General features: G+C 39.5%; 1 protein-coding gene across 3 annotated transcripts in view; it reads right to left on the bottom strand.

Moving 5' to 3' along the window:
• The window catches only part of crebbpb (CREB binding lysine acetyltransferase b), a 41,942-nt gene that overhangs the window by 13,791 nt on the left and 4,444 nt on the right, over positions 1-23,707 (bottom strand). For all 3 annotated transcript variants that reach the window (XM_030141389.1, XM_030141391.1, XM_030141390.1), the window contains exons 2-10: positions 9,264-9,898; positions 4,584-4,751; positions 3,336-3,591; positions 2,664-2,777; positions 1,290-1,547; positions 1,071-1,170; positions 679-816; positions 442-559; positions 56-230 (exon numbers count right to left, since the gene is read on the bottom strand). In XM_030141389.1, coding sequence (XP_029997249.1) covers positions 56-230; positions 442-559; positions 679-816; positions 1,071-1,170; positions 1,290-1,547; positions 2,664-2,777; positions 3,336-3,591; positions 4,584-4,751; positions 9,264-9,898 — 1,962 coding nt within the window. The remainder of the gene's footprint in view (positions 1-55; positions 231-441; positions 560-678; positions 817-1,070; positions 1,171-1,289; positions 1,548-2,663; positions 2,778-3,335; positions 3,592-4,583; positions 4,752-9,263; positions 9,899-23,707) is intronic.

Raw genomic sequence — 23,707 nt, 5'->3', positions numbered from 1 at the left:
ACAGCAAAATAAATACATTGATGTATCAACAAGTTTAGAGAGTTTGTCTACTAACTGGGAGGTCGGACAGCCTGTCCTTGGCCCATAGTGTTGGGCTGAGCCATTCCAGGCTGCTGAGGCCCAGCTGTGCCCACCATACCAGGCTGTTTCTGAAGCCGTGAGCGCCTCTTCTCCTCCAGTTCCTTCTGGATCTTGTAGATCTTCTCTGCCAGGAAGTGGTAATACTCATCCTACAGAATATAATGCAATATAAGGAAAGGCAGGCAAGATATGTATAAAGTAACTTTTACTGTATTTCTTAATTTCTGCTTTCCTCCTAACAGGGTAATGTTCTGTTTATCCTGAGTAGTTGATAGTTTCCCTTAAATATAATAATGTAATTTACTGTGTATTATATACATAATAATGGGATAAGAGAAAGCACAACTGTATATTAGTTACCCTGCTGTTAGCCGACTCATACATGTCACCCTCCACCTTGCGTGCATATGCCACCAAGTTCTCCATTCGCCGGTCCTTCAGCGCTGCAGGATCTGGGGTGGGGAATATGGCTTGTACACTGCAGAGAGACAAGCCACAAACATAAATGACAATGTAACAACAAGCTTTAATCTGTTTATATTTAACAGAACCTGAGTATTTATAGTTCATTAATTACAGTTTCACGGCTGTGCTTACAGTTTGTGCACCAGGTGGGTGCGCAGGTCCTGAGTGACGTGTTCATGCCAGGCCTTCCTTACCCCACTTGCAGAAAGAGGGGTGGCAGTTGGCAGGTTTCCCATGCCTCCTGCTACTGACCCATCTGGCATCAGCTGACTGGAGGACAGAGGGAGGAAAACTTGTGCAACTTAATATAAAAGGATAAAGTACTTACATACATTATTTCTTGAACAAAACAATTTGTACATAACCAGAAATAGAAGATGAAGTGAGAGCTAAATTTAAAAAGGGCACTAGGACAGATGAGAGATTAAGATCGTGTTTGTCAACAGAAGATGCACACTGAAAGTCCTGACAGTAACAGCCTGGTTTGTTCTGATAAGTGTCACACACAGGATGAAAGAGCTCACTTGTTGAGTGAAGAGGGCAGGGAGGAGTCAGAGTGCATCCCAGTCTGATCTGAAGTAGGGACACCCATGCCTCCTGCCATCTGGTTCATCTGATTAGAGCCTGAAAACCACAGACGGCCATTTACATGAGTTTGTAAAAATGGTTTAGTGGCATATTTATTGCATTGCTATTACTTGCATGTAAATTTATAGCTAAAGTCAAGTCCATTTTCCTCCTACCTAGAGGGTTCATCGTACGCAGCTGCGGGTGCTGGGGACCCTGGGGGTTTTGCTGTGCAGGTCCCTGGCCCTGGTTTTGCCCTTGAACCTGAGCAGGGGACTGGTTCCCATACGGCAGGCCCAGGGCTGCATAGGCCCTCTGCATGGAGCTGGGGTCGATGTGTGTGGCAGCGCTGTTTATGGCTGTGGCACTGGGCTGACCAGGACCCACACTGCTGATGGTGTTCTGCAGACCGGCACCCGGAGAACTAAGCATAGCTAGAGAGAAGACGAGGACATGTTCATGACATGGCAAAGTCAAATAAATAAAGTATTTAATAAATGCCTTGCAACAGTGATAAAGTAAATGCTATAAATATAACCAATATTTAAAAACATTTACACTTTAATAATTCTATATTCATATTTTGAAGATGGTGCCACATGAGTGGCTGGAAGTTGCTCCAGCTCTCAGTTGGCCATCCAAATATATCAGAATATATCAGTTCACAGTTACCCCCCCAATATCGCACACAACCTGCATGTGTGCAACTACATAGTAAATATGCAAATAATATCTAAATTTATATAAATATTTACATAAACAGCAAAACTAATTTTTCTCTTTTTATTTGATGTTGTACTCTTTTATGTTTTCTGCTCGTCTTCTCTGCACTTTGTTTTTAGTATTTTGTTACTGTTTACACTGAAACACAGTGGGATCAATAGTCATATCTTATCTTATATATTACATACATGAATATATTCAAAAACATTAATAGATTAATGAATAAAAAATAAAACCCAAACAATGACTATACATTTTTTCTTGAATAAAATAATAAAAAGAACAGCCTTTTTTCTGTGTTAAAAACCATCTGTGTGCAAAAGAACAACCTGAGGCCTTCCCAATCTAAAATCCCTGCAGTGCTCCCTGCTGTGTTGATTGCTGACAGGGAGCACGCTGCCTCTGTGGGGGATTTAAATCTGTCATAAGGCCTTTGACCAATCAGAGAGCACGCTGTCCAAAGGCCCTGCCCCACTGATAGCAGAGCCACAGCGCCCCTCCCCTGGGTTTCACATTACATGCCCAGCCTTTCTGGAGGAATCCTCTGACTGACTGAGCTCCCCCAGCCAGCGAGCCAACACAGAGCAGCAGCAGCGAAACACAACCTGCAGGTGGCACCACCTCATACTACACACAGACATGAGACTTGCTGCTCAATGATAGCTGCTTTGTCAGGCAGTTATTAACAAGTCTTTTCCCCTCAAAATGACCACAAGTCACCAGTTAACAGAATTATCTACCTGCATGAATTTAAATATGAAACTTAAGATATTTTGTATGGATTTGCAAATAAAAATGAGCCCAGGTGAGATGATGAATTTACTTACGCTGTTGGTTCCTCTTGTCACTAGCATTCTTCAAAGGCAAGCAGACTGGACAGTCGTGCCGTGTACAGTTCTTCCAGTGGGAGATGATCTGTCTGGATGATGCACAGTGAGCCACTGGGAAGAAACAGAAGTTAGACATGGAGAGAGTGTTATTCTGTTACTCTGTAGTCTTGTGAAATAAGGGTTATAAAAAAAATAAAAAAAAAACAGCTGAATTTATACACCAGTGCAATAAACATTATAATGGAAGGTGACTTAACTCAATGAGCAAACATCTGGACTATAACATGAGTTGCATTTTCTATATGGATTGAAAACTATATAATACCAGACTTTCAGGAATGAGAGTTTTTATGGTAAGCATGATAACAAGATTATATTTCTGCCTGATGATATACTATTATTAAAACTTAGCAGGTGAAGAATGGTGACCAAATTGTCGTAATAAATATGTTGGTAGGTCAACAACTTTGCAAAGGATTTTACTAATAAAATTATTTAAAATAGCAGTAAGGCTCAACATATCGGCAAAAGTTTTTTACTGTGCCATTCCTGTTGTTTGGAAAGGAACTTTGCACTGAACCAGATTTAACAGGGCTTGATCACAGCTCATTATTCTGGATCCAATATAGATTTTCCAAGCATTCATCCTTAGCCATCCCTTTCACTTACCCTGGCAGGACTTGCCGGCCTGGCAGTGGGTCATGTGGTTGAGGACGTTCTTCATGGTACGGCAGTGGGGCAGAGTGCAGGCCCTCACCTCCCCGTTGGCCTGCTCCCGCCGCTGGCACTTGTGTGCGTGGAGCAGCAGGACCAGCTGCTGCTGAATGAGTTTGCGCTTCTCAGGGTCGGCTGTTGGACCTGCTGATACTCCACCACCAGCCCCAGGGACCATACCCACTGATGCTACCTGCTGCTGCATCTGAGACTGCAACACAGTCCCAACATGCAGATTAGACGTGGTTGCAAAAACACAAGAAACCCCCCCAAAAACTGTTGCTTTTCATCTGAGAAAAAGAAGGAACTCATAAACAAAGACATAAAGCATACTATGTTGCTCCAATTATGATTTTCAAACCAAAGAAACAGTGTCCATACGATTGTTAGTATATCAAACAAGCTACTGCAGACAGCGTGTGTGGGCCGTGTGAAGCTGAGGCCTGTATGAATAATTAAGGAAGTTGTTACCTTTCACACATTTCCTGTTAGAATTTTACAATTCGTAAATTTGGCAAATTAATGCTACAGTATTAATTTAGTGTAGGTTTAGCAGAAGCTACACTGACGTGCATACAAAAGTCTGATCTTGGGTGATTAAATTTAAGTCCTATAGGCAACACAAGTCAACAGTTAATCAATTAGAGTCTTTCCTTCCTGTGACTGCTATAACCAGATCATTATGTGAATGTAAACACTCAGAATTTATTACCCCATAACACCGTAAAGGGGCCGTTTTGTTGTTTTTATCTATTAGAAAATGTGTAGAAGGACTGTAGCACAGAATGTTTAACTACAAATGGATGTTAGAAGCATAATGACAGTCTCGGAACTGAGAAAGAGAGAGGCATTTGAAAGGAGCTGGTAAAAGTCTGTTTAAATGTGTGATGTGCTTTCCAATGCTTAACACATTTCAAAAAGGAAGACACTGTGTTTTAAAGCAGCATGGCCATGTTTCTTTAAGACATCTGTGACAACCCTCCTTATTAAAGTGCAAAGAACACAGCATAGTCTGAAATCAAATCCTTCATTTACTGTTATCCATGTGTTCATTTCTGCTGTCTGATGGAATGTGAAGCAACAGGTGACAAAGTCTAAACACAATTGGTAAAGTATATCAAATTTCAAAAGCAAAGAGGTCATTAGCCTGAAGTATGGGATGGAACAGATAATCACCTAAAAAAAAAAAAATACAACACTCACCATGTTTGGCACATTCCCAGTTCCTTTCAGCTCTGCAGGGAACTGGGGCAGGTTGTTGGTAAGAGCTGTCTTGTTCTGGAGCTGTTGGGCATTGACCCCTGCTGCCCCCATCTGCTGCACCCCAGCCTGTCCATACTGCTGGCCAAATGGAGCTCCTGACATCCCCATCTACATAGCGACAGAGCGAACACATAGCGAACAGGGTGGTCAATAGACTAGCATTGCAAACAGCATACCATCACTGTGGGCTAAATGTTAAAATTTGCACTGATGTGTGAATCCTTACGGAACGGTTTCTAGTTTAATAAGATGCTGACCAAGATATGAGCTTCAAAAGTAAATCAAAACTAAACGCTACTGTCATGTCTAGACAAGAGCTATGTCAAAAACCTTAAAAAAAACAAAACAAAACAAAAAAAACTGAAGTTGAGCTTTGCTAATTTTCTTTAAAAAAAAAAAAAAGTTGTCCCTTTGTTAGATCAGATCAGTAATCCATTCCGATCCCTGGCCTCTGCATCTGCCCACAGCCTTTGCCTGCTTATCTAAACAGTGGCCAAAGCAGCAGCCGGCTTTGCTTCGTGGAGTTCCCCACTGACAGCAGTGTGCTGGCTGACAGAGCAAACCCAGCCCAGCGGAGAGAGAGAGACACAGGAGAGCAACCAGCTTTCTCAACAGCTGAGCAGAGCACTGCGCTGTGCTGCTGTCTGCCCCTCCCCCAATGGCTGCACACAAATACACAGATGCCTGCCGCCTCCCTCCCATTCAGACATGAGCGTGGACTCAGCCTCCTCTTACGTGAAGGCTTCCCCACTTGGGGAAAGTGGCTGAGCTACAACAACTTAACAGAAGCATCTGAGGACTTGAACAAGAGAGGCCGCTCTTGTGGACATGACACGGAAGACTGATACAAACTAGGAACAGAGAACCACACAAGGTGCACACCAGGACAGAAATCACTCCAAACAAGTGTGGGAGAGGCTCAGACGATCCACACCAGTAAAGAGAATATATTTTAGGCTCAATACACTTATTTATTTACATACATAACACGAAATCACTGGAGATGGTAGGTGTGACACATTTAAAGCTGGACATTTGTAACTGGATAACAAAACACACCAATTACTGCCAGGTCTCAACAGGACCCAAGTGTCAAAAAAGAAGGTTCTCCCACTTGACAGCCTGGACTTATTTTACAGGGAGGTCGCCAGGCTAGAGGCTCACAGGAAGCCATCGGTGTTTCCCCTCCTCTTGGCATGTCCTCTTTTCTCCTCCTCTTTTCGTCCCCGTCCACCCTTACCTCCCCCACCGAAACAACAACACACACAGGCTGCTCTAAAACATGATTTACGGCTCCATTATCAAAGGCCAAGAGGCCCAGAGAGAGACGGCATACAACAGAAAGAGGAGAAAAGAGAAACAGTTGGAGCAAAGAGTAAATACTAGCTGATGAAAACACCGATAAGTACAAAGACAAAAAAAAATGACAAAAACATTTTTAAAAGAAAATGTACGTAATAAACAACATTATTTGCCAACGCATCAATTTTATTATAGACTAATAGTGATTAAATGTCATTAACTAAAACAACCAAATAATCAAGAACCATTTTATCATAAAAAATTTCTAAAATTTAAGGCCAGTACACATTTTTGTTTTGTGCGAATGTGAACTTTCATTTCTGTATTTTCACATAGAGGGAGAGTTGACAAAACACACGTAGAGCTTCACACAGCCTTATGCCATAACATTAATAAAGCCCATGTCAAATTTCACCAGCGTACTTAACCTAATGGGAATACCTGACATTTGCAGTGTAAATTCCTGTCATCTTTTCTATTGAAGAGGTGGGGGGGTCATAATGATGGGTACAACACTGATGAGGCCGTTGAATGATAGAACCATCACCAAGCCCTTCCCTAGTTTTAATTCTAAATATTAACAGGGAAACAAACACTTCCTTGTCATTTTTATCTCAAGCCTCCAGTTTGAAATAGTGTTTGCGGTCTGTACTTTCTAATTTTTTACCAACCAAATGTACATAAATTATACAGCAAAAGATTAGAGATGCCTCCCTAGTACATTTCTATAAGAATATCTGACCCTAACCCTTGGTATATTTATTTGTGTATTCGGGGACCCCAATAGCTCATAAAGTTTGAATTCGAACCTTCCAGGTGCTGCAAAGCTATCTTTATATTCATTCTGGCAAAAATCAATTGGATTTCTACAACCCGTTTCAATTGCTTCTTAATTTGTTATGTTTTATAACTAGTTACATCATGACATTTGCATATTTAAGTACAAGACTTCCGACGAACATTTCTCCGAATATGCCACAATTGTTTGTCAGCAGCAGCGGTTGTGGTCCATACTGAAAATATATCCAAACTTTGAGACAATTACCTAAAATGTTCAGTTGTTGGTTGTATTAACAAACACAACTGGCTGAACTGGACAGAAAGCACGGTCAACAACCTGGAGGGGGTGGGGTCATTTGCATTTAAAGAGCCAGTGCTCTAAACAACCTTTCTTGTGTCATTACTCAAAAATAGGGTTGAAGATGGACCTGTGGAGTTTAATTAATGAAGAATTCAGAGCCAAGCATAGCATTTATAGTTTATGTAGACCACAAGAAAATGTTTGAAAATGCACAAATCCATTTAAAAAAGCAAAATATCACTCCTTTAATATTGAGAAGGGTAGGTGGAAGCAGAAGGGCTCCACTTCAACAGGCTCTGCCGCGTCCGGCTACAATCAATGACAGTAGGATTTCATAAGTCTGTCACCTTGCACAAGTCTAATATAAACACAAGTTGTCTGGAAATGCCATTTGAAAATGACAAATGAGCCATACTGCGGTACATGCTCGTACCAAACAGCGAGGGGTGTACCGTTTGGTACAATGTTTACCGTTGCGCCCCTCTTGTCTACTCTCAACTTTTGTTTCGAACAGCCCAAAATCTTTACATCTCAAAGGGATGGAAATGCCTTTTTTCAATAATTAATTTTCTGGATTGCTTAATCCTCTGGAAGTCGTGGACCAGCACTGGGGTCAAACCCAAGACCGTACTTCATGACTGTATGAGGTATCTATCATTAACATGAGCACACTAAACATATTAATTTTGGCAAAATATAAGAAAATATAGTCCGACATCATGTCTGTTAGTGGAAGGAGGGGCTGTTTCATGTGGCAATGTCTGTTGAAATTATGTTAGTGAGAACTAGCTTGCTGGTTTACCCTTGGTTTCCTGTTGAACCACAAAGCCTTGAAACTCTCAGACACAGGGCGAAACATTTTCTCACAGTGTACACTTCAAAGCCTTTGAGTGTACAGGTATTTACATATAACTCTATGAGAGACACATTCTCTAAAATATTTTTCATTCACAAGATAAATAAGTAAAATGTGTGTGTGGCGTTATTGTTGACTACACTGTTGAATTCATTGTCAGATCAGTGAAGCACAGGAATGCAGTAATAAACACATCAGCATCGATCTGCTATGAAACTCTGTTGGGCTGTCCCAGGTTAGACCCACAGAGATTGATGCTCTTGGCTGCAGATTCAACTCCCTCAGCTGATTCTCTGCTTCCTCTAGCAGACTCAAAAGATGAGCAAATCAATACAAGATGAGGGGGACAACACAACAGTTGTCTATAGCAAGTTCACAATAAGGATAAATTAATTATACTTATTCCAATTTTGAAAAATATGCTAAAATGAAAAGGAGATGGGTCTACATTGTTTAGTACATTATCCATCATAGAAGGCATGTACATTTTCAGATGACTTACTTTACTTGATCCTTTTCACTCCTACCAGAGCATAGGGCCATTTTCAGATGAGTTCTTACAAAATTTCAACCAAAATTTAAGGAAAAAAAATAAATAACATTGATAAAATTTCTTGCCGTTTAGAAAACAAGCAAAGACTATATGTAAATCACAAATATGATATGATGAAAAAAAAACTGAATTAGTCTGCCAAGATAATACATCACTTATAATTCATTAACTATAGAAAAAATACAGCTTTAAAAAGTTTTGCAGAGTAATCACACTCTATGGTGCCCCTTAGACCCATAACTGTTTGGGAACATTTGTCTACAGCGACTTTGTAAACATGACAGAGGTGACCAAACACTGTTTGGTCCAGGGAACGGAAATTTTATATCTAAAAAATGTCCAGATGACACCATTGATACTGGAATCATTCCTTAAAAGGGCTGTGGTAAGGAATTTTCCTAACATCAGAGTAGTCCAAGCCTATAATCCCCTCAACACAAGGCCTCTAAGCAGTGAGCTTAGAGGTCAAGTCTAGCACAAACCATGATGTTATCATTATTATAAAGAACTTGCTTCACCAAATAGGTGTTCAGATGCAAACAGAAGGTCTACCTGTGAAAGCCTGCAATGGAAAGCAGTCTAAAATCTGACACATTTTACAAAGTTTGTGAATTGATTCACTCACTTCTCCAATTTCCTTTTGAATATCTCAGCAAAAATGTAAATATGCAATCAGTTTGGGAAAATACTGAAAAGCAATGTATATAACAGTGTAATATAATACATTTCAGCAATCTTAACCTCTCATGCTGTGTGTACCCTCTGGTAATTTGCTGTAAAAACAACTGGTGAGGTGTGGGACTAATTAACCTGAAATGTGAGCCTCACCTTATTCATGTTTCCAGCTTGCTGAGCATTCAACGCATTGTGTGCACCCAACTGTGGCCCTCCTTGGGTCAGTGTCTCAGCCAGCACACTGCCTCCAACACCAGGTCCAGCACCAACTTGTGTCCCCTGCATGCCTTGGCCCTGGTACTGCATACCGGGACCCGGCCTCCCCCGGCCTGCAGGTCCAAGAGCCCCATTCATCACCTGTCCTGGCTGGCCCAGCACTCCATGACCTTGCCCACTGTTCAACATGGCCTGATTGAAGCCCATGGCTGGGCCCCCATTGCCTTGTCCTGTAGCAGCACCTCCCTTCTGAGATTGGGGAGATTGGTGATTCGGAGAACCCTGTCCTAGTGGACTTTTACCAAGCACAGCACCTAGCTGGCTTCCAACCATGCCTCCTTGCTGGGGGCTGGCAGAGTTGAGACCACCTCCCAAGATGGATGAGCTTCCTGGTCGTAGTAGCTCAGATAGCTGCTTGTGTTTGGCTGCTGCATCAGGGACGATAGAGTTGAGACCAGGACCCCCTCCACCGCCTGAGCCACCATTAGAGGACATTCCCATCTGGGACAAGTCTCCATTTGGGATGAGCTCATCTGGAAGGTCATTTTCCAGGTCAAACAGAGACACAAGATCTAAAGAAAAGGAAGAAAAAGGAGGTAAGTATCAACAGATATCATTAATACAAGCTAATGCTACATGAACAACACTGATACACAAGTATAACACAATAAAGACATTTGTTTCACCAGAAAAGTAGAAGACTTCTTATTATTATATACTTTTACATACAGTATATTATATACTATATATTCAAAATTTGTAATTGTGACAATTGTTCCTAAATTGTTAGGTAATGCATAATACTCTGTGTCCACTATAATAATGAATCATTTTCTGTTTATGTGTTAAGAAAAATCACAAATTATATTAAATAGTCTACAAAAAGTTCCTGGTTCCAGTTGTTCTGTGCTTGATTCTAGAATGGATTCTTAAATTTGGCAGACATTGCAGCCTAGGTCCAATCTTCACTTTAGTCCTTCAATTCAATCCTACATTGTGTAAAGAATTGCACTGTACTCTTGGAAGCATGTCTCAAATGCCCCAATATGACAAACAAAATGAGTGATGATCTGACAAAATTGTTTAGTAGCCAACTCATACCATCTTTTAATGCACAGATTTGAAACACTGTAATAGTATTACACATAACTTTGCATCATCCTGAGTGGATGTATTGCATTTGCCTCTTTCTGTGCAATGATGCAGACTATAGATAAACACACCTAGACTTGGCTGACAAGTTAACCTGTACAGGATGGGCAAATCTGTATGTGTACACCACAGTTCTACTAGGAACACGAAAAGAGCAAAGAGACAGTATTTGTTTTGTAGCTTATGGCTTTATGCTTGTGGCTTCTGGCTGTTTAGAAAAAGGAAGGTACAGTTAACACATAACTTTAACAGCAACTTTAATATTAATGACGTTTACAATCTAAATAACACATCAATGGTGACATGTAATGAGAGTTTAAATACAAGCCATGAATGAAATATATGAGCTATTGGTGCACATAGTCAAAGCAACAAGTCTCAAAGATGAGAACATACACCTGTGTCTTGCTGGAGGCTTATTCAGAAACAAGACAGCACACATTCCTAAAATCAAGCTGATGGAGATGAGCATGGTGATTCTTTTCAAAAGGGTTCAAGTGCAATTTCAATTCACCACTTATACAGCAAGGATATGAAAAGCATATCCAGTACGAAGCAATTACAAGCCAAGTAGTGACAAGGGAAGCATCTGCTAGCGGAGAAGCCCAACACTTGAGTCAAATCCTTCTCACCTGAAGAGAACATACAGGTGCTACCACGAAGGTAATTGACCCAAAGCGTTTCAGCAATGACATGAAAACGTGGTTCAATTAGACACTTCAATCTGAGCAATAATAACAGGGAGCATAAGGCCGTTGCTACCTCTTCAGAGTCACACAAAGACGTACAGAGATTCAAAGTCAGATGCTCCTACTGTTTCTTTAAGTTACCAAGGCAATTATGGATTAAATGAAGATATTCAGTTCGTAGAGGTTCAGACCTTACATTTAGCTTCCAGCATCCAGACAACTCATATTGCAATTATTGTGGACAATATTGCAATTTTTCATTTGAGTCTACTTGCTTAGCTATAAAGCTTATAATAAATCAACATAAGACACTTCAATAACATAAGATGATAAATTCAATGGTAAAGATAAACAAAGAACAACATAAAATGGCAAAATGAGTACAACAATTTCACTAATGCCTATAACTTGATGATCAATTTACAAGATGGTCTCACACACACACACATCTGCAGTTGTGTTTTAAGTCCAATTTCATAATGGAAGTGAAACACTTTTCAACTGTGTGATTCAAGTTTAAAATTCTGCTGGATAAACTGAACAAAAACAAAACACTTTTAGTGCTGACAGAATCTCAAGATTCACTATTGACACATTTAAAGAGACCTGCTAACCTAGCCACTGTAATGCTAACAACCCATGATGCAGACCAGTACAGCCTCGACACCATGAATGAGAGGGGCTCAGCTGAAAATGACATTGCACTACTACTACTCTTGAAATTAAGAGCTCCTGCGACAAACTCCTGATAACACAGTGCAAAACAAAATAAAGTGCTGACACAAATTTAAATATTCCTGATTATATATTTACGTGTTAACAACTGGCAAGGATTTTGCCACAAAAATTTAATCATTGCAGAAGTACACGTACCACTGCATGCTCAAAAAACCCTGGCTTCCAGCCAGTCTCATCCATTTTAATTCAAACCCTCTAACAAAAGTCTTGGTGGTCTGTCTTTAATCCTTAAATCTGTTAGTAACATCTCAGGTAAAGTAGGGGGCTTTGACTGACACATTTGTATGATAGTTTGGTTACCTGCCAAGTCTAACTTTCTTAACATTCCTTCTCCAATAGACAGCTAAATTGTAGTTGTGGTTAATACGTTAAATTAACAAGGGCATCAAATAACACTGGCGAGCAAAGTCTTCATGAAGGTTGCTGCTTTAATGAGTCAAACAGCTAGCCTTTAGCATTAGCTCAGCCATGACACCTCCTCCCGTAGAACTCCACCGGTTTTGTCCAAATATGGACTTTTCTTTTGCTCCAAGCCAAAATGGTGATGACCAAAAAGTTAATGAACTGGTTTCAAAACAGCAGTTCAAAAACCTGTGGCTGACATTAGTGATGTCCTGATCTGGATTTTTTTGGTTCCGATCCAATTTTCTTATGGTTAGTTTTGCCGATACCGATCCAATACTTTTTACTATTACATTTTGATTTTATAACAAAAATGAATTTCTGGTATATGGTTAACATCAAAATAGTTCCCAGCATTAAAATTAAATGCAACCAAGGTATTACCCAAAGGCTTTTATTTCATTTCATAACATAACCAAGAACTTTTTTTGGTTTGCTTTTGTTTAACAAACCTACACTAAGTCAAGTCATATAAAGAACCAAGTCCAATCCAATCCAGTATTTGTGGTACATAATACTTCTTATTAAAAAAAAATGTCAAAAAATTATTGATCTATGATTGTCAGTCAGAGCGGGGGTGGGGAGTAGCAGTCTGTGATAGGTGATAGTATCACCTATGGCTGGGTGTAGATCCAAGTTATTTTTCCTAGCACAACCGACTTCCATGACCCACCTCAGAGACCCTCTGCCGACCAGACAGTCCAGCCGGCCAGTTTAAGTTTGAGGCCGGAAGGATTTCCTGTGGAGGGGTTTTCCCCACCCTTCCTCAGCACCCCTCCCATGCTAGAACCATCGTGAGCCCTGTCTCCCCCAGATTACGCAAAATTAAAAGGAAATCAATCTAAAATCGATCAAATCGACTTTTTTAGCCAGCCCTAATGGTGATAGAGTTTGAACCAATCCCATTTTTAAATTGCTTCTCATCCTTAAAGTCCTTACTTCTTTGTGCCGGTGCACTGATAAAACATTCAAGTGTGGACAATCCTAAAAAATTACACTGCTGTGATGACAAGAAAAATATTTTCATATAATTAGTTGTAAGTTATTTAAGTTTCTACTGATATTGCAAGGATGAGGACCCAAACATTATCAAATGCGTTGATCAGATAAATTAAGAGTTAGAGTCAGGTCAATACATGATAAATAGCATAACTGTTTCACCAGACTAATAAACTCTAAATAAGAAATTTTACTACACACACCACCTACAAGCTAAAGATATAGAGCAGACCAGTTCTTCTGCACATTTGATTGGATGTAAATCTTTTAAAACTGCGCTTTAAAAGACAGGCTGTGATGACTTCAAGATGTGCAAAATTAGTGGCACACTACGCTTGTAAAAGTGGGACTGGGGTCATTTGCTGTACCAGCTTTATAAAAATCACAGCCATTCAGAGAAACTTGTGAGGGGGATGAAAAAAGCACTGGGCATGGCTACACAGATTGAGAAATTCAGATGGCTTGACTCAGCATTTGTAGGACAACACAGATATATGAATGAATCAACAGTTCACGCATACATTGGTTTTAAAGGTTAAGAGCTGAAAACAGAAGGGAAAAGGAACCGAAAGACAGCAGAAAACTGATATGACTGTTAGGTTGATGGCTGTTGGGTTTCATCTTGTGCCATCCAGTCTTCTCCTTATCGTCATCATTTCCACCTCAGCTGAGACATTAACCACTAGACACAGATAGTGATTGCCTTCCACCAGCTTTGCCACACTAGTAAAAGGCAAGATTTTTACGCTTGAATGTATTTGACATGGCTGAATAATGTGTACCCCAGGGGCTGGTGATCATACACACAAGCTAGACACACTGGAGCTGGAGAGCATCTGCCCATTTCTCACCCCTGGTGCCGACACGCCCACTCAGCCATTTAATATGAAAGCAAGCTTGACATTGGCCTGTGAACACAGGCACACGCACATAATGACATGAGACCAAAGCACCGTAAAAAACAAAAAAAAAAAAAAACTGTCACGCATTAACTGAAACATCAAAGACAGCCTGCTAATCTGTGGCTGTAAGCGACAGATCAGTATGCAATGGGCTGGATAAAGTAAAAGGTATGCCTCTGCTATCTGTCTAATTTCCAGTAATATAATATATTAACTAAACTACGTAAGGTATTGTGTTATTACACTGTTATAATAAAATGCGCAGAATTTGAGCGCTATGAATAAATTTGCATTCTCCTAAGGCTGTTCCTTCAGGCTACAGATCTGCAGAAATGAACAGACTAATGAAAACAATTCAAACAATTCCATCTTAAATAGACTTGACAATTGCAAATTACAAAATAATCATGTGATAAGCATGGACAATAGGGCTGTGTATCATGGCCAATTTCCTTTATCGACTCAATTTCGATTCATAAGCTTCTGAATCAATTGATCACGATTCAATCTGATCCGATCTCGATTCGAATCAGTTTTTCAACCAGCCCGAATGGACAATATTGCAGTGAAGTGGCAACACCCATCCTTTGCCGATAGGTTGCTGTGATAGGCTCTAGCACCCCCGTGACCCTCTTGAGGACTAATCAGTTCAGAAGATGAATGAATGAATATTGCGATTTCAATCTGAATGCATTTACTTTCTTATCAAGAATAATGACTGACAAATTACTGATCATTTTGAAGTGAAAAAAAACATACACACAATCCTGTAAAATAAAATATAAAACTTATCTGATTTGACACAATACATAATAGAAAAGATGGGGGAGCTTTGAAATGTTTCCCTCTGTTCAGCATCACTGAATCCAACATATAACCAGAAACAAATTAGATCTTTAAGTTTCAGCCTTTCTACACAACTGCGCATTGAAATTTAGATCTAAATTTGCTTTTGTTTAAATCTATATTATAGCTACATGTCCAGATTTGGTTATCCACTGAGCACATCTCTGAGCTGAAAGAAACCATGTACATTTAAACTGTACAGAAAAAGTGGCACAAGGGTGGTCAGTAGGTGTGTAACAGTGCATTTATTTGTACCGAACCATTTCGGTTTGGGGCCTTCAATACAATACGGAGGTGTACCGAACAAATACGTGTAGCCAATGTGAAGAACGCAAACACTCGCCTTAAGTTTCCACATGAACCTTGAAGTGGAATGCACGCAGTATGAGAAGGGCGACCGCAAGCGGAACCCATGTGCAATATTTGATATCCTAGACGGACGTCTAAACGGTCCACACACCATACACATGCTGAAGATGAACCAGCATGCCAGCTCAGAGGAGTATTACAGGTACAAAGCCAGAGTTGTAACACCCTCCGTCTTCTCTAAGGTCTCCGATTTGGGAGCATTTTGGATTCTGAGACAAGTCTACAAAACAAGAGTGTGCCGGCATTGTTTAGTGAAGATTAGTTATAAGTTTAGTTTTTTAAAAACAAAATTGGTTTCCTTCACTGTACCGAAAACATATCGAAAATGTATTGAACCGAAGACCCCTGTACCGAACAGAAATTCATCTGTACCGTTACACCCCTAGTGGTAAAGGGCTCAAACCACAGGCTCTTCACAGAAATACCTTAAAAATTACTTTTTATTTTACTTCGAAATCAGGAAAAAAAAACTACTGTGCTTATTCTGCCATCTGCAACGTGGCACTTGTAAATCTCAGCACAACTGAAACTCTGAGTCACATCCAGAACTTTACAGTACATACAGTACAGGCCAAAAGTTTGGACACACCTTCTCATTCTTCGCATTTTCTTTATTTTCATGACTATTTACATTGTAGATTCTCACTGAAAGCATCAAAACTATGAATGAACACATGTGGAATTATGTACTTAACAAAAAAGTGTGAAATAACTGAAAACATCTCTTATATTCTAGTTTCTTCAAAGTAGCCACCCTTAGCTCTGATGACTTCCTTGCACACCCTTGGCATTCTCTTGATGAGCATCAAGAGGTAGTCACCTGAAATGGTTTTCACTTCATAGCTGTGCCTTGTCAGGGTTACTTAGTGGAATTTCTTGCCTTATTGATGGGGTTGGGACCATCAGTTGTGTTGTGCAGAAGTCAGGTTGATGCACAGCTGACAGCCCTATTGGACAACTGTTAGAATGCATATTATGGCGAGAACCAATCAGCTAAGTAAAGACAAACGAGTGGCCATCATTACTTTAAGAAATGAAGGTCAGTCAGTCTAGAAAATTTCAAAAACTTTGAATGTGTCCCCAAGTGCAGTCGCAAAAACCATCAAGCGCTCCAACGAAACTGGCTCACATGAGGACCGCCCCAGGAAAGGAAGACCAAGAGTCACCTCTGATGCTGAAGATAAGTTCATCTGAGTCACCAGCCTCAGAAATCGCAAATTAACAGCAGCTCAGATTAGAGACCAGATGAATACCACACAGAGCTCTAGCAGCAGACACATCTCTACAACAACTGTTAAGAGGAGACTGCGTGAATCAGGCCTTCATGGTCAAATAGCTGCTAGGAAACCACTGCTCAGGAGAGGCAACAAACAGAAGAGATTTATTTGGGCCAAGAAACCCAAGGAATGGACATTAGACCAGTGGAAATCTGTGCTTTGGTCTGATGAGTCCAAATTTGAGATCTTTGGATCCAACCGCCGTGTCTTTGTGCGACGCAGAAAAGGTGAACGGATGGATGCTACATGCCTGGTTCCCACCGTGAAGCATGGAGGGGGAGGTGTGATGGTGTAGGGGTGCTTTGCTGGTGACGCTGTTGGGGATTTATTCAAGACTGAAGGCAACCTGAATCAGCATGGCTACCACAGCATCCTGAAGTGACATGCCCTTCCATCCGGTTTGCGTTTAGTTGGACCATCATTTATGTTTCAACAGGACAATGACCCCAAACACACCTCCAGGCTGTGTGAGGGATATTTGACCAAGAAGGAGAGTGATGGAGTGCTGCGCCAGATGACCTGGCCTCCACAGTCACCGGACCTGAACCCAATCGAGATGGTTTGGGGTGAGCTGGACCGCAGAGTGAAGGCAAAAGGGCCAACAAGTGCTAAGCATCTCTGGGAACTTCTTCAAGACTGTTAGGAAACCATTTCAGGTGACTACCTCTTGAAGCTCATCAAGAGAATGCCAAGAGTGTGCAAAACAGTCATCACAGCTAAGGGTGGCTACTTTGAAGAGACTAGAATATAAGAGATGTTTTCAGTTATTTCACACTTTTTTGTTAAGTACATAATTCCACGTGTTCATTCATAGTTTTGATGCCTTCAGTGAGAATCTACAATGTAAATAGTCATGAAAATAAAGAAAATGCAAGGAATGAGAAGGTGTGTCCAAACTTTTGGCCTGTACTGTATATTTTGAGTGTTAACCAAGATAAAAAGCCATGTTCTGATCCGGAATTAAAACTGCGTATTACTTTCATCAATAATTTTTCATTAAATTTGTAAAACCTGAGTGATAGCCTCCTTATCACTAATCCATAAGTCTTTTCGTGATTACGTACCTGAATCACTTCCCTCATGGTAAACTAGGGATGTCATGATACCAAAAATTCAGGAATCGATACTGAAACCATTAAAATTACACAATTCTCGATACCAAATCGACACCACAGTAAAAAAAAAAAAAAAAAAAAAAAAAAAAAATCAGAAGAACGATAAATTTCAACAAATACTTTAAGTATTTGCATATAATAAATGAATATTGCTATTGCTTCTAACGCTCCCATCTGTCTGCGCTGTCAGTCATAGTTTACTGCTTACAATGCACAGATGTGATTGGCTGAGTGGTATCCCATGGGATGGCTCTACATACATGCAATTGGTCTGTGCATTTCCTCATCTACTCTACTGTAAGCTGTGCCAGTTAAAATAAAAGTGCTCCACCACCAGCTGTAGGTGTGGGTTCATGTGGGATGGCTTCTGGGTCTGGACCAGGACCTGGACTGCGGTCCACCTGTTGGTGACCGCTGGTATAGTTTCTTCTTGTCAACATTTCGTATCGGTGGTGGCCCGAATGGGCCAGGCTGTAAAAACTGTGTTGGGCCATCGGACCAGTGCCAATGTCGAGCCCTGATGATATAGCATGTCAAACTGTTTAATGCTGAATAACGGAACTCACCTTGAATTCTTTAAACAGATCTTGGTGCCTGTCTTGAAGGTGCTTTGCTAGGTTCGTGGTATTCCCCCCTTTGTTTGAATTCCGCGGTGGCGGCGTTTACACAGTGGCTTATGTGTCCATAACCACGTCATGGTCGCCTACCTGAAATACTTCCACACATGACTTTTGGTCCTTTTTTGTCCATTAGACGAGGCGGAGATTTAGCTGCAGCTGTTACCATTCTTTCACGAGTTACTGTACCTGTTGCATGTGTACTGTCAGCGCGTACTGCCCAACATCAATTCCGGAAGAGTAGTAGTCTAACAATGGTATCAATTCTTAAAATAATTAGTATCAACAGGTTTTTTTTCATCATAGTATTGAATGGTATCTTGAGTATCAGTCCTCATGACATCCCTACAGTGAACAACTTTTAAGTGTACTCCATCACAAGCTGTCTGTTTGCATACCAAACCGATAGGTCACCCGGGCCTTTTCAGAAATTTTGTTGCAAAGTACATTGTGGGAATGGGAATTGCATGCAGCCGCAGTATGGCCACAGCAACAATAAACACGGAAATGGCTTTATTGCTTCTTGCTGCTGCGTGGAATTCCAAAAGGCCCAAGGTTTGGTTGTGTGGGAGGTGATTTAGGTGCGTTAGCACAGAAAGACTTATGGATTAGTCATAAGGAGGCTATCACTTGGGTTTTACAAATTTTAAGAAAAATTTGTTATGAAAGTCGTATGCAGCTTTAACACGGTTCCTGCGTTGTCCAGTCATAAGTAGGGATGTCCCAATCCAATCTAAAGATCTGTATCAGCTGCCAATCCAGCATTTTTTAGAGGATCGGATCAGATTTAGTCACAAGATCAGGACGATCTGGGCCCGGTTCTGGGGGGGGAGGGGGGCCAACATCCTGCCCCCTCAAATTAAAATTTTAGAAGGTAGGGAAAAGGAAAATTAGCTGCACAACAGTGGGAGGCTTGGAGGAATTAATAAGTTTCACTTTCACTTTATGGTCCCTTAGTGATGCGCAAGTTGGGTTTTTTTTTCAATCCGCGGGGCTTTTGTGGAATTATTTGACCCGACCCGCAAATAAACTGACATTCTTTTGACCAGACCCAACCTGCCCTGCAAATAAACTGACATTCTTTAGACAATTCTTTTGAAAAAGTCGGTATCAGATCGGTATCGGCAAAACTAGTCTAAAAAAAAAAAAAAAAAAAATCAGATTGGATCAAAAGCAAAAAAATCCAGATTGGGCCATCACTAATCATAAGTGGCTAGCTCAAATGTGAGGTTTGAACATGCAGGATGGGCTGAAATGTGATCACTCACTTTAGGACACATTCTTTCAGCAGTAAACACAAACGTGCCTACGCAGTCTGCTGAGTACATGTCTGTCAGTGCACCAACTGGGTCATATTAATATGTTATAAGATGCTTGAAAACTTGTACTGCTTTTACCTCTCCACATGTACATAGTTTAAGTGCTTTAACATTCACTTTAGTACATGACATGTAATAACGTAATAAAGCTTATAAAATGAATGGAGAGGTCAAAGTTATCAAGATTACGGTATTGATTGACAATGTTACTTTATGCAGAAAAACAGGCAAACCAACCCTTAAACCAACTTTAAAAAATGCTAGATGTCTTTGAGCCGGACAGCAGGGGTGATGAGATACTGATAGACTCTCACTAATATCAATCTATCTATGCTGCTCTGTCTCACACAAACGGCTGATTCCCTCCATGTTCTTCAGTGAGACTTTCACCAAACCAAAAACTCCACATCCAACAATTTTTTTCCCAAATGTAATTACAGCCTTTTTAGATAGATTAAACACACAGAAATTTATTAATTAAAATAAATATTTTATTATAATGGAAAACAGTTAACCGTTGAACTGGACATATAAGACAAATTCATAAATGCATAAATCAATAAAAAAAAGCAGATCACTCTAACTAACTGATCAATAAATATGGACCTGATATCAAACTAAACAGAAAAATGGAGGTGATTTGAGGTACAATTTCTATTTTCACGCAGAATTAAAAGCTATCGGTCCTTATCAGAGCCAAATTCTGCCAATACCAATAGTTTCTAAATTCCTCCTTTGGCAGTGATTAATTAATTAAACCAATTAACTGGAATATCACTAAATTACAGTCCTGTATCTGTCTGACACACAGTCTGGTTCCAGTCAGGCAGAGTCTCACACTCACTGGTTCCAAACTTGGCAGACTATGTATCAGACAGATTTTGGCTTAATTTTTACATATATACGAAAGTTTTGCAGCGTCCATCCTTGTATAGTTGATAGTGAGCACAAACAAACTGTAGCAGCTTTAACCATTTTACCAGAACTTAGATCTAGTGGTTAGAACCTGAGTAATTACTGACAAGTCTGTAATGGAGAAAATCTAAATCAAAAGGGAAGAGTTAAATCAGGGGTGTCAAATTCATTGTAGTTCAGGGTCCACATTCAGCCCAATATGACCTGAAGTGGGCCGGACCAGTAAATAATGTTAATAATAATGTTTACGTCTACAAAGTTTCATTAAAAATGTGAATAACATGAATAACCTGAAATGTCTTAAGAAATATAAGTGCAATGTTAAAAATATTATGCCTCCGTTTATCATTTACACATGTAAACTACAACTTACAGATTACAGTGGATCTGCAAAGCACAAAACACAACACAAAACGTTTAGTAACAGGCAGAATATTGTTAAAATTGTGCTGACTTCTCTTAAGACATTTCATGTTGTTCCTATTTGTTCAGATTATTCATATTTTTTGTGAAAGGATAGTTTCTGAATGTAAACACTTTCATGTAATTTTACATTTTTATACTAAAACAAGGAGAAAAATTTAGAATCGTCATTATTCATAGGTTTTTATGATAGTATTTTACTTGTCTGATCCACTTTAGATCAAACTGGTCTGTATGTGGAACCTGAACTAAAATGATTTTGACACCCTTGATTAATAATTTCTTCTGTGTAATTTTTGCATTTCACAAATTCATCCCACAGGCTGAATTTGATCCTTTGGCAGGCCGGTTTTGGCCCACGGGCCGTATGTTTGATACCTGTGATTTCAATCCTACAACAAGGGGTGTTGACTGTTGTAGAAATGGTTATTTTTTTGAAAGGGTCACATTCATCTGACCGTAGAGTTGTGCACATTATGTCATGAAAACTTTATAATAACAGTTAACATTTTCCACTGTAACCCTGACTTCTTTGTTGGTAGCATTAACCACTTTCTCTGGGCAGAGGGGGGAAAGCAGGGCACAGTTTTTCTTTATTTAACACTACATAACATAGCAGCACAGTATTATGCAAAATGTTTACTTAGTAGTACTTCTTACTCAAAGACTCCCAAATATTTAAATGTCATATTTTGCATATAAAGTATGCAGAAAATATTATGTGCCGTAACTGATCATGAATTGATTAGGCTAATTATAAAATGAGCATCTAAAAAGTCCAAATATATGATTATTCAACTTAACAAATGACATAACTGAATATGATAAATTTAATCATTAGAACTCTAAAATGTAAAATTTACAATAACCAAGGTTAAACTATTAAGATAAACAGTACTTGCTGTGTATTTGGTGTCAGTAACTACTAAAACAGTATGACGTTATGGCGTAAATATGATGTGGTGCTTAAATATTACACTTATTGCATCACAACTTCTTTATAGCATTTAACATATCACTATGACTTTTGCATAAAAATTGGGGCTGTCAAAATTAATGCATTAACACAGATTAATCAATCATCATGATTAATGTGATTAAAACTTTTTATGCAATTAACCCATCTGCGGTGCAGAATGACTGAATGTCTCTGGCAACGCATTTCAGGTAGTTTGTCCGAGTAGAGATATCGTCACACGTGCAAATGGGCAGTTCATCTGGTAATGACAGGAAGCAGAACCAACCCATAAAGACAGAAGACGCTACACAGCACACTGGCCCTCTGGATGAGAAATTTGTTTTGTTGAAACTATTGAGGGTGTTTAATAAAGATGTTAAGTGCATACATATTCCCTTCTTTCTTGAGTCTGTTTGCTCATACAAAATGAAATGTGATTAAAATAGATTAAAAATGAATGATATTTAATCGGGATGAATCAAAATTAATCCACAGCAACCCTGTGATTAATCTGATCAAAAATTGTAATCATTTGACAACACTAAAAAAAAAATTACATTTTTTAGTCATTAAAGTCAAATAATTAAATGTGCAAAGAAACATGATAAAGTCAGTCTATTAAAACTTAAAATTAAAGCTTGCACTAAGTTGTGGACGATAGGTGAGCTTATGTATCTGCACAGAGCAGAGAAGTGAAGTCATGACACATTTGGGAATACGTTTTAATCTTAGGTGTTAAGAGATGCGCTCAGAGCTGTCCACTTGTGGTCAGATCATCAAAAATGCATATTAACGCCAGATCTAAGTTGTGCCAAAAAGGTGTCCTAGCAGTAACAGGAAAGGAGGGCTAATGCCGGGATACTTTATTGCCCAGTGAAAGCTCCTGTCATTTCACTGAGAAGATGAAAGGCCTTGGCTGAAGATTGAGAACTGTCAGTGGACTAGATTATGTAGCCACTCCCAGACGGCAAGATGCACTAAACAAAGAAACTTCACATCTTCATCTTCACAATTTCTAAAAAGGTAGACAGATGTTTTGTATCTCCTCAAGACGATGAGTCTAAAGAGATGGCTCAGGTGGTGCAATGTGAAGAAGTGGTTAACCTAAGTGAAGTGTTCTGTAGAATTTTCAGGGCAAACTCACTACCAAAACTATGTCTGATCACTACACCAAGTTAACATTACTGGTAAATTGTGCAGGAATAATTTAAGGCAATCAGGATAATAGAGATACATTTGTTTTCAAGCTCCTATGACTGAAAGGGCCATAAACTGGAGCTATATGGGCAAAAAATGTTCTTTTATCTTCATTTGTTTCATGTTATGGATGATTTATGATTGTAACAGTTTGGTTTCCGACCATGTGAACAGAAGGCAGAGCTTAATTCAAAAATACTCTTTCCTTACGAAAACTATAAGTCATGTATGACTGGAAAAACACATCGATGATTAGGGCTGTAAGAAAATATTGGTTTTGCGATATATCGCAATATTTCATTTCACGATACTGTATCGCTATTTAAAAGTACTGTATTGATATATTTAGATATTTATTCAAATGCAGACATGGTGAAGGTTCAGTTTTGTTTTTCTTTTTTGCTTATATTTTTTGGGAATCCTGCAAGCTCTTTTATTCATATATTCACATGGGTATTTTGCT

The sequence above is a fragment of the Sphaeramia orbicularis genome, chromosome 8 (genome assembly GCF_902148855.1).
Source record: "Sphaeramia orbicularis chromosome 8, fSphaOr1.1, whole genome shotgun sequence".
Taxonomy (NCBI): Eukaryota; Metazoa; Chordata; class Actinopteri; order Kurtiformes; family Apogonidae; genus Sphaeramia; species Sphaeramia orbicularis.
Note: the sequence above shows the minus strand (reverse complement) of the source record. Positions and strands in the feature narration are given on the sequence as shown.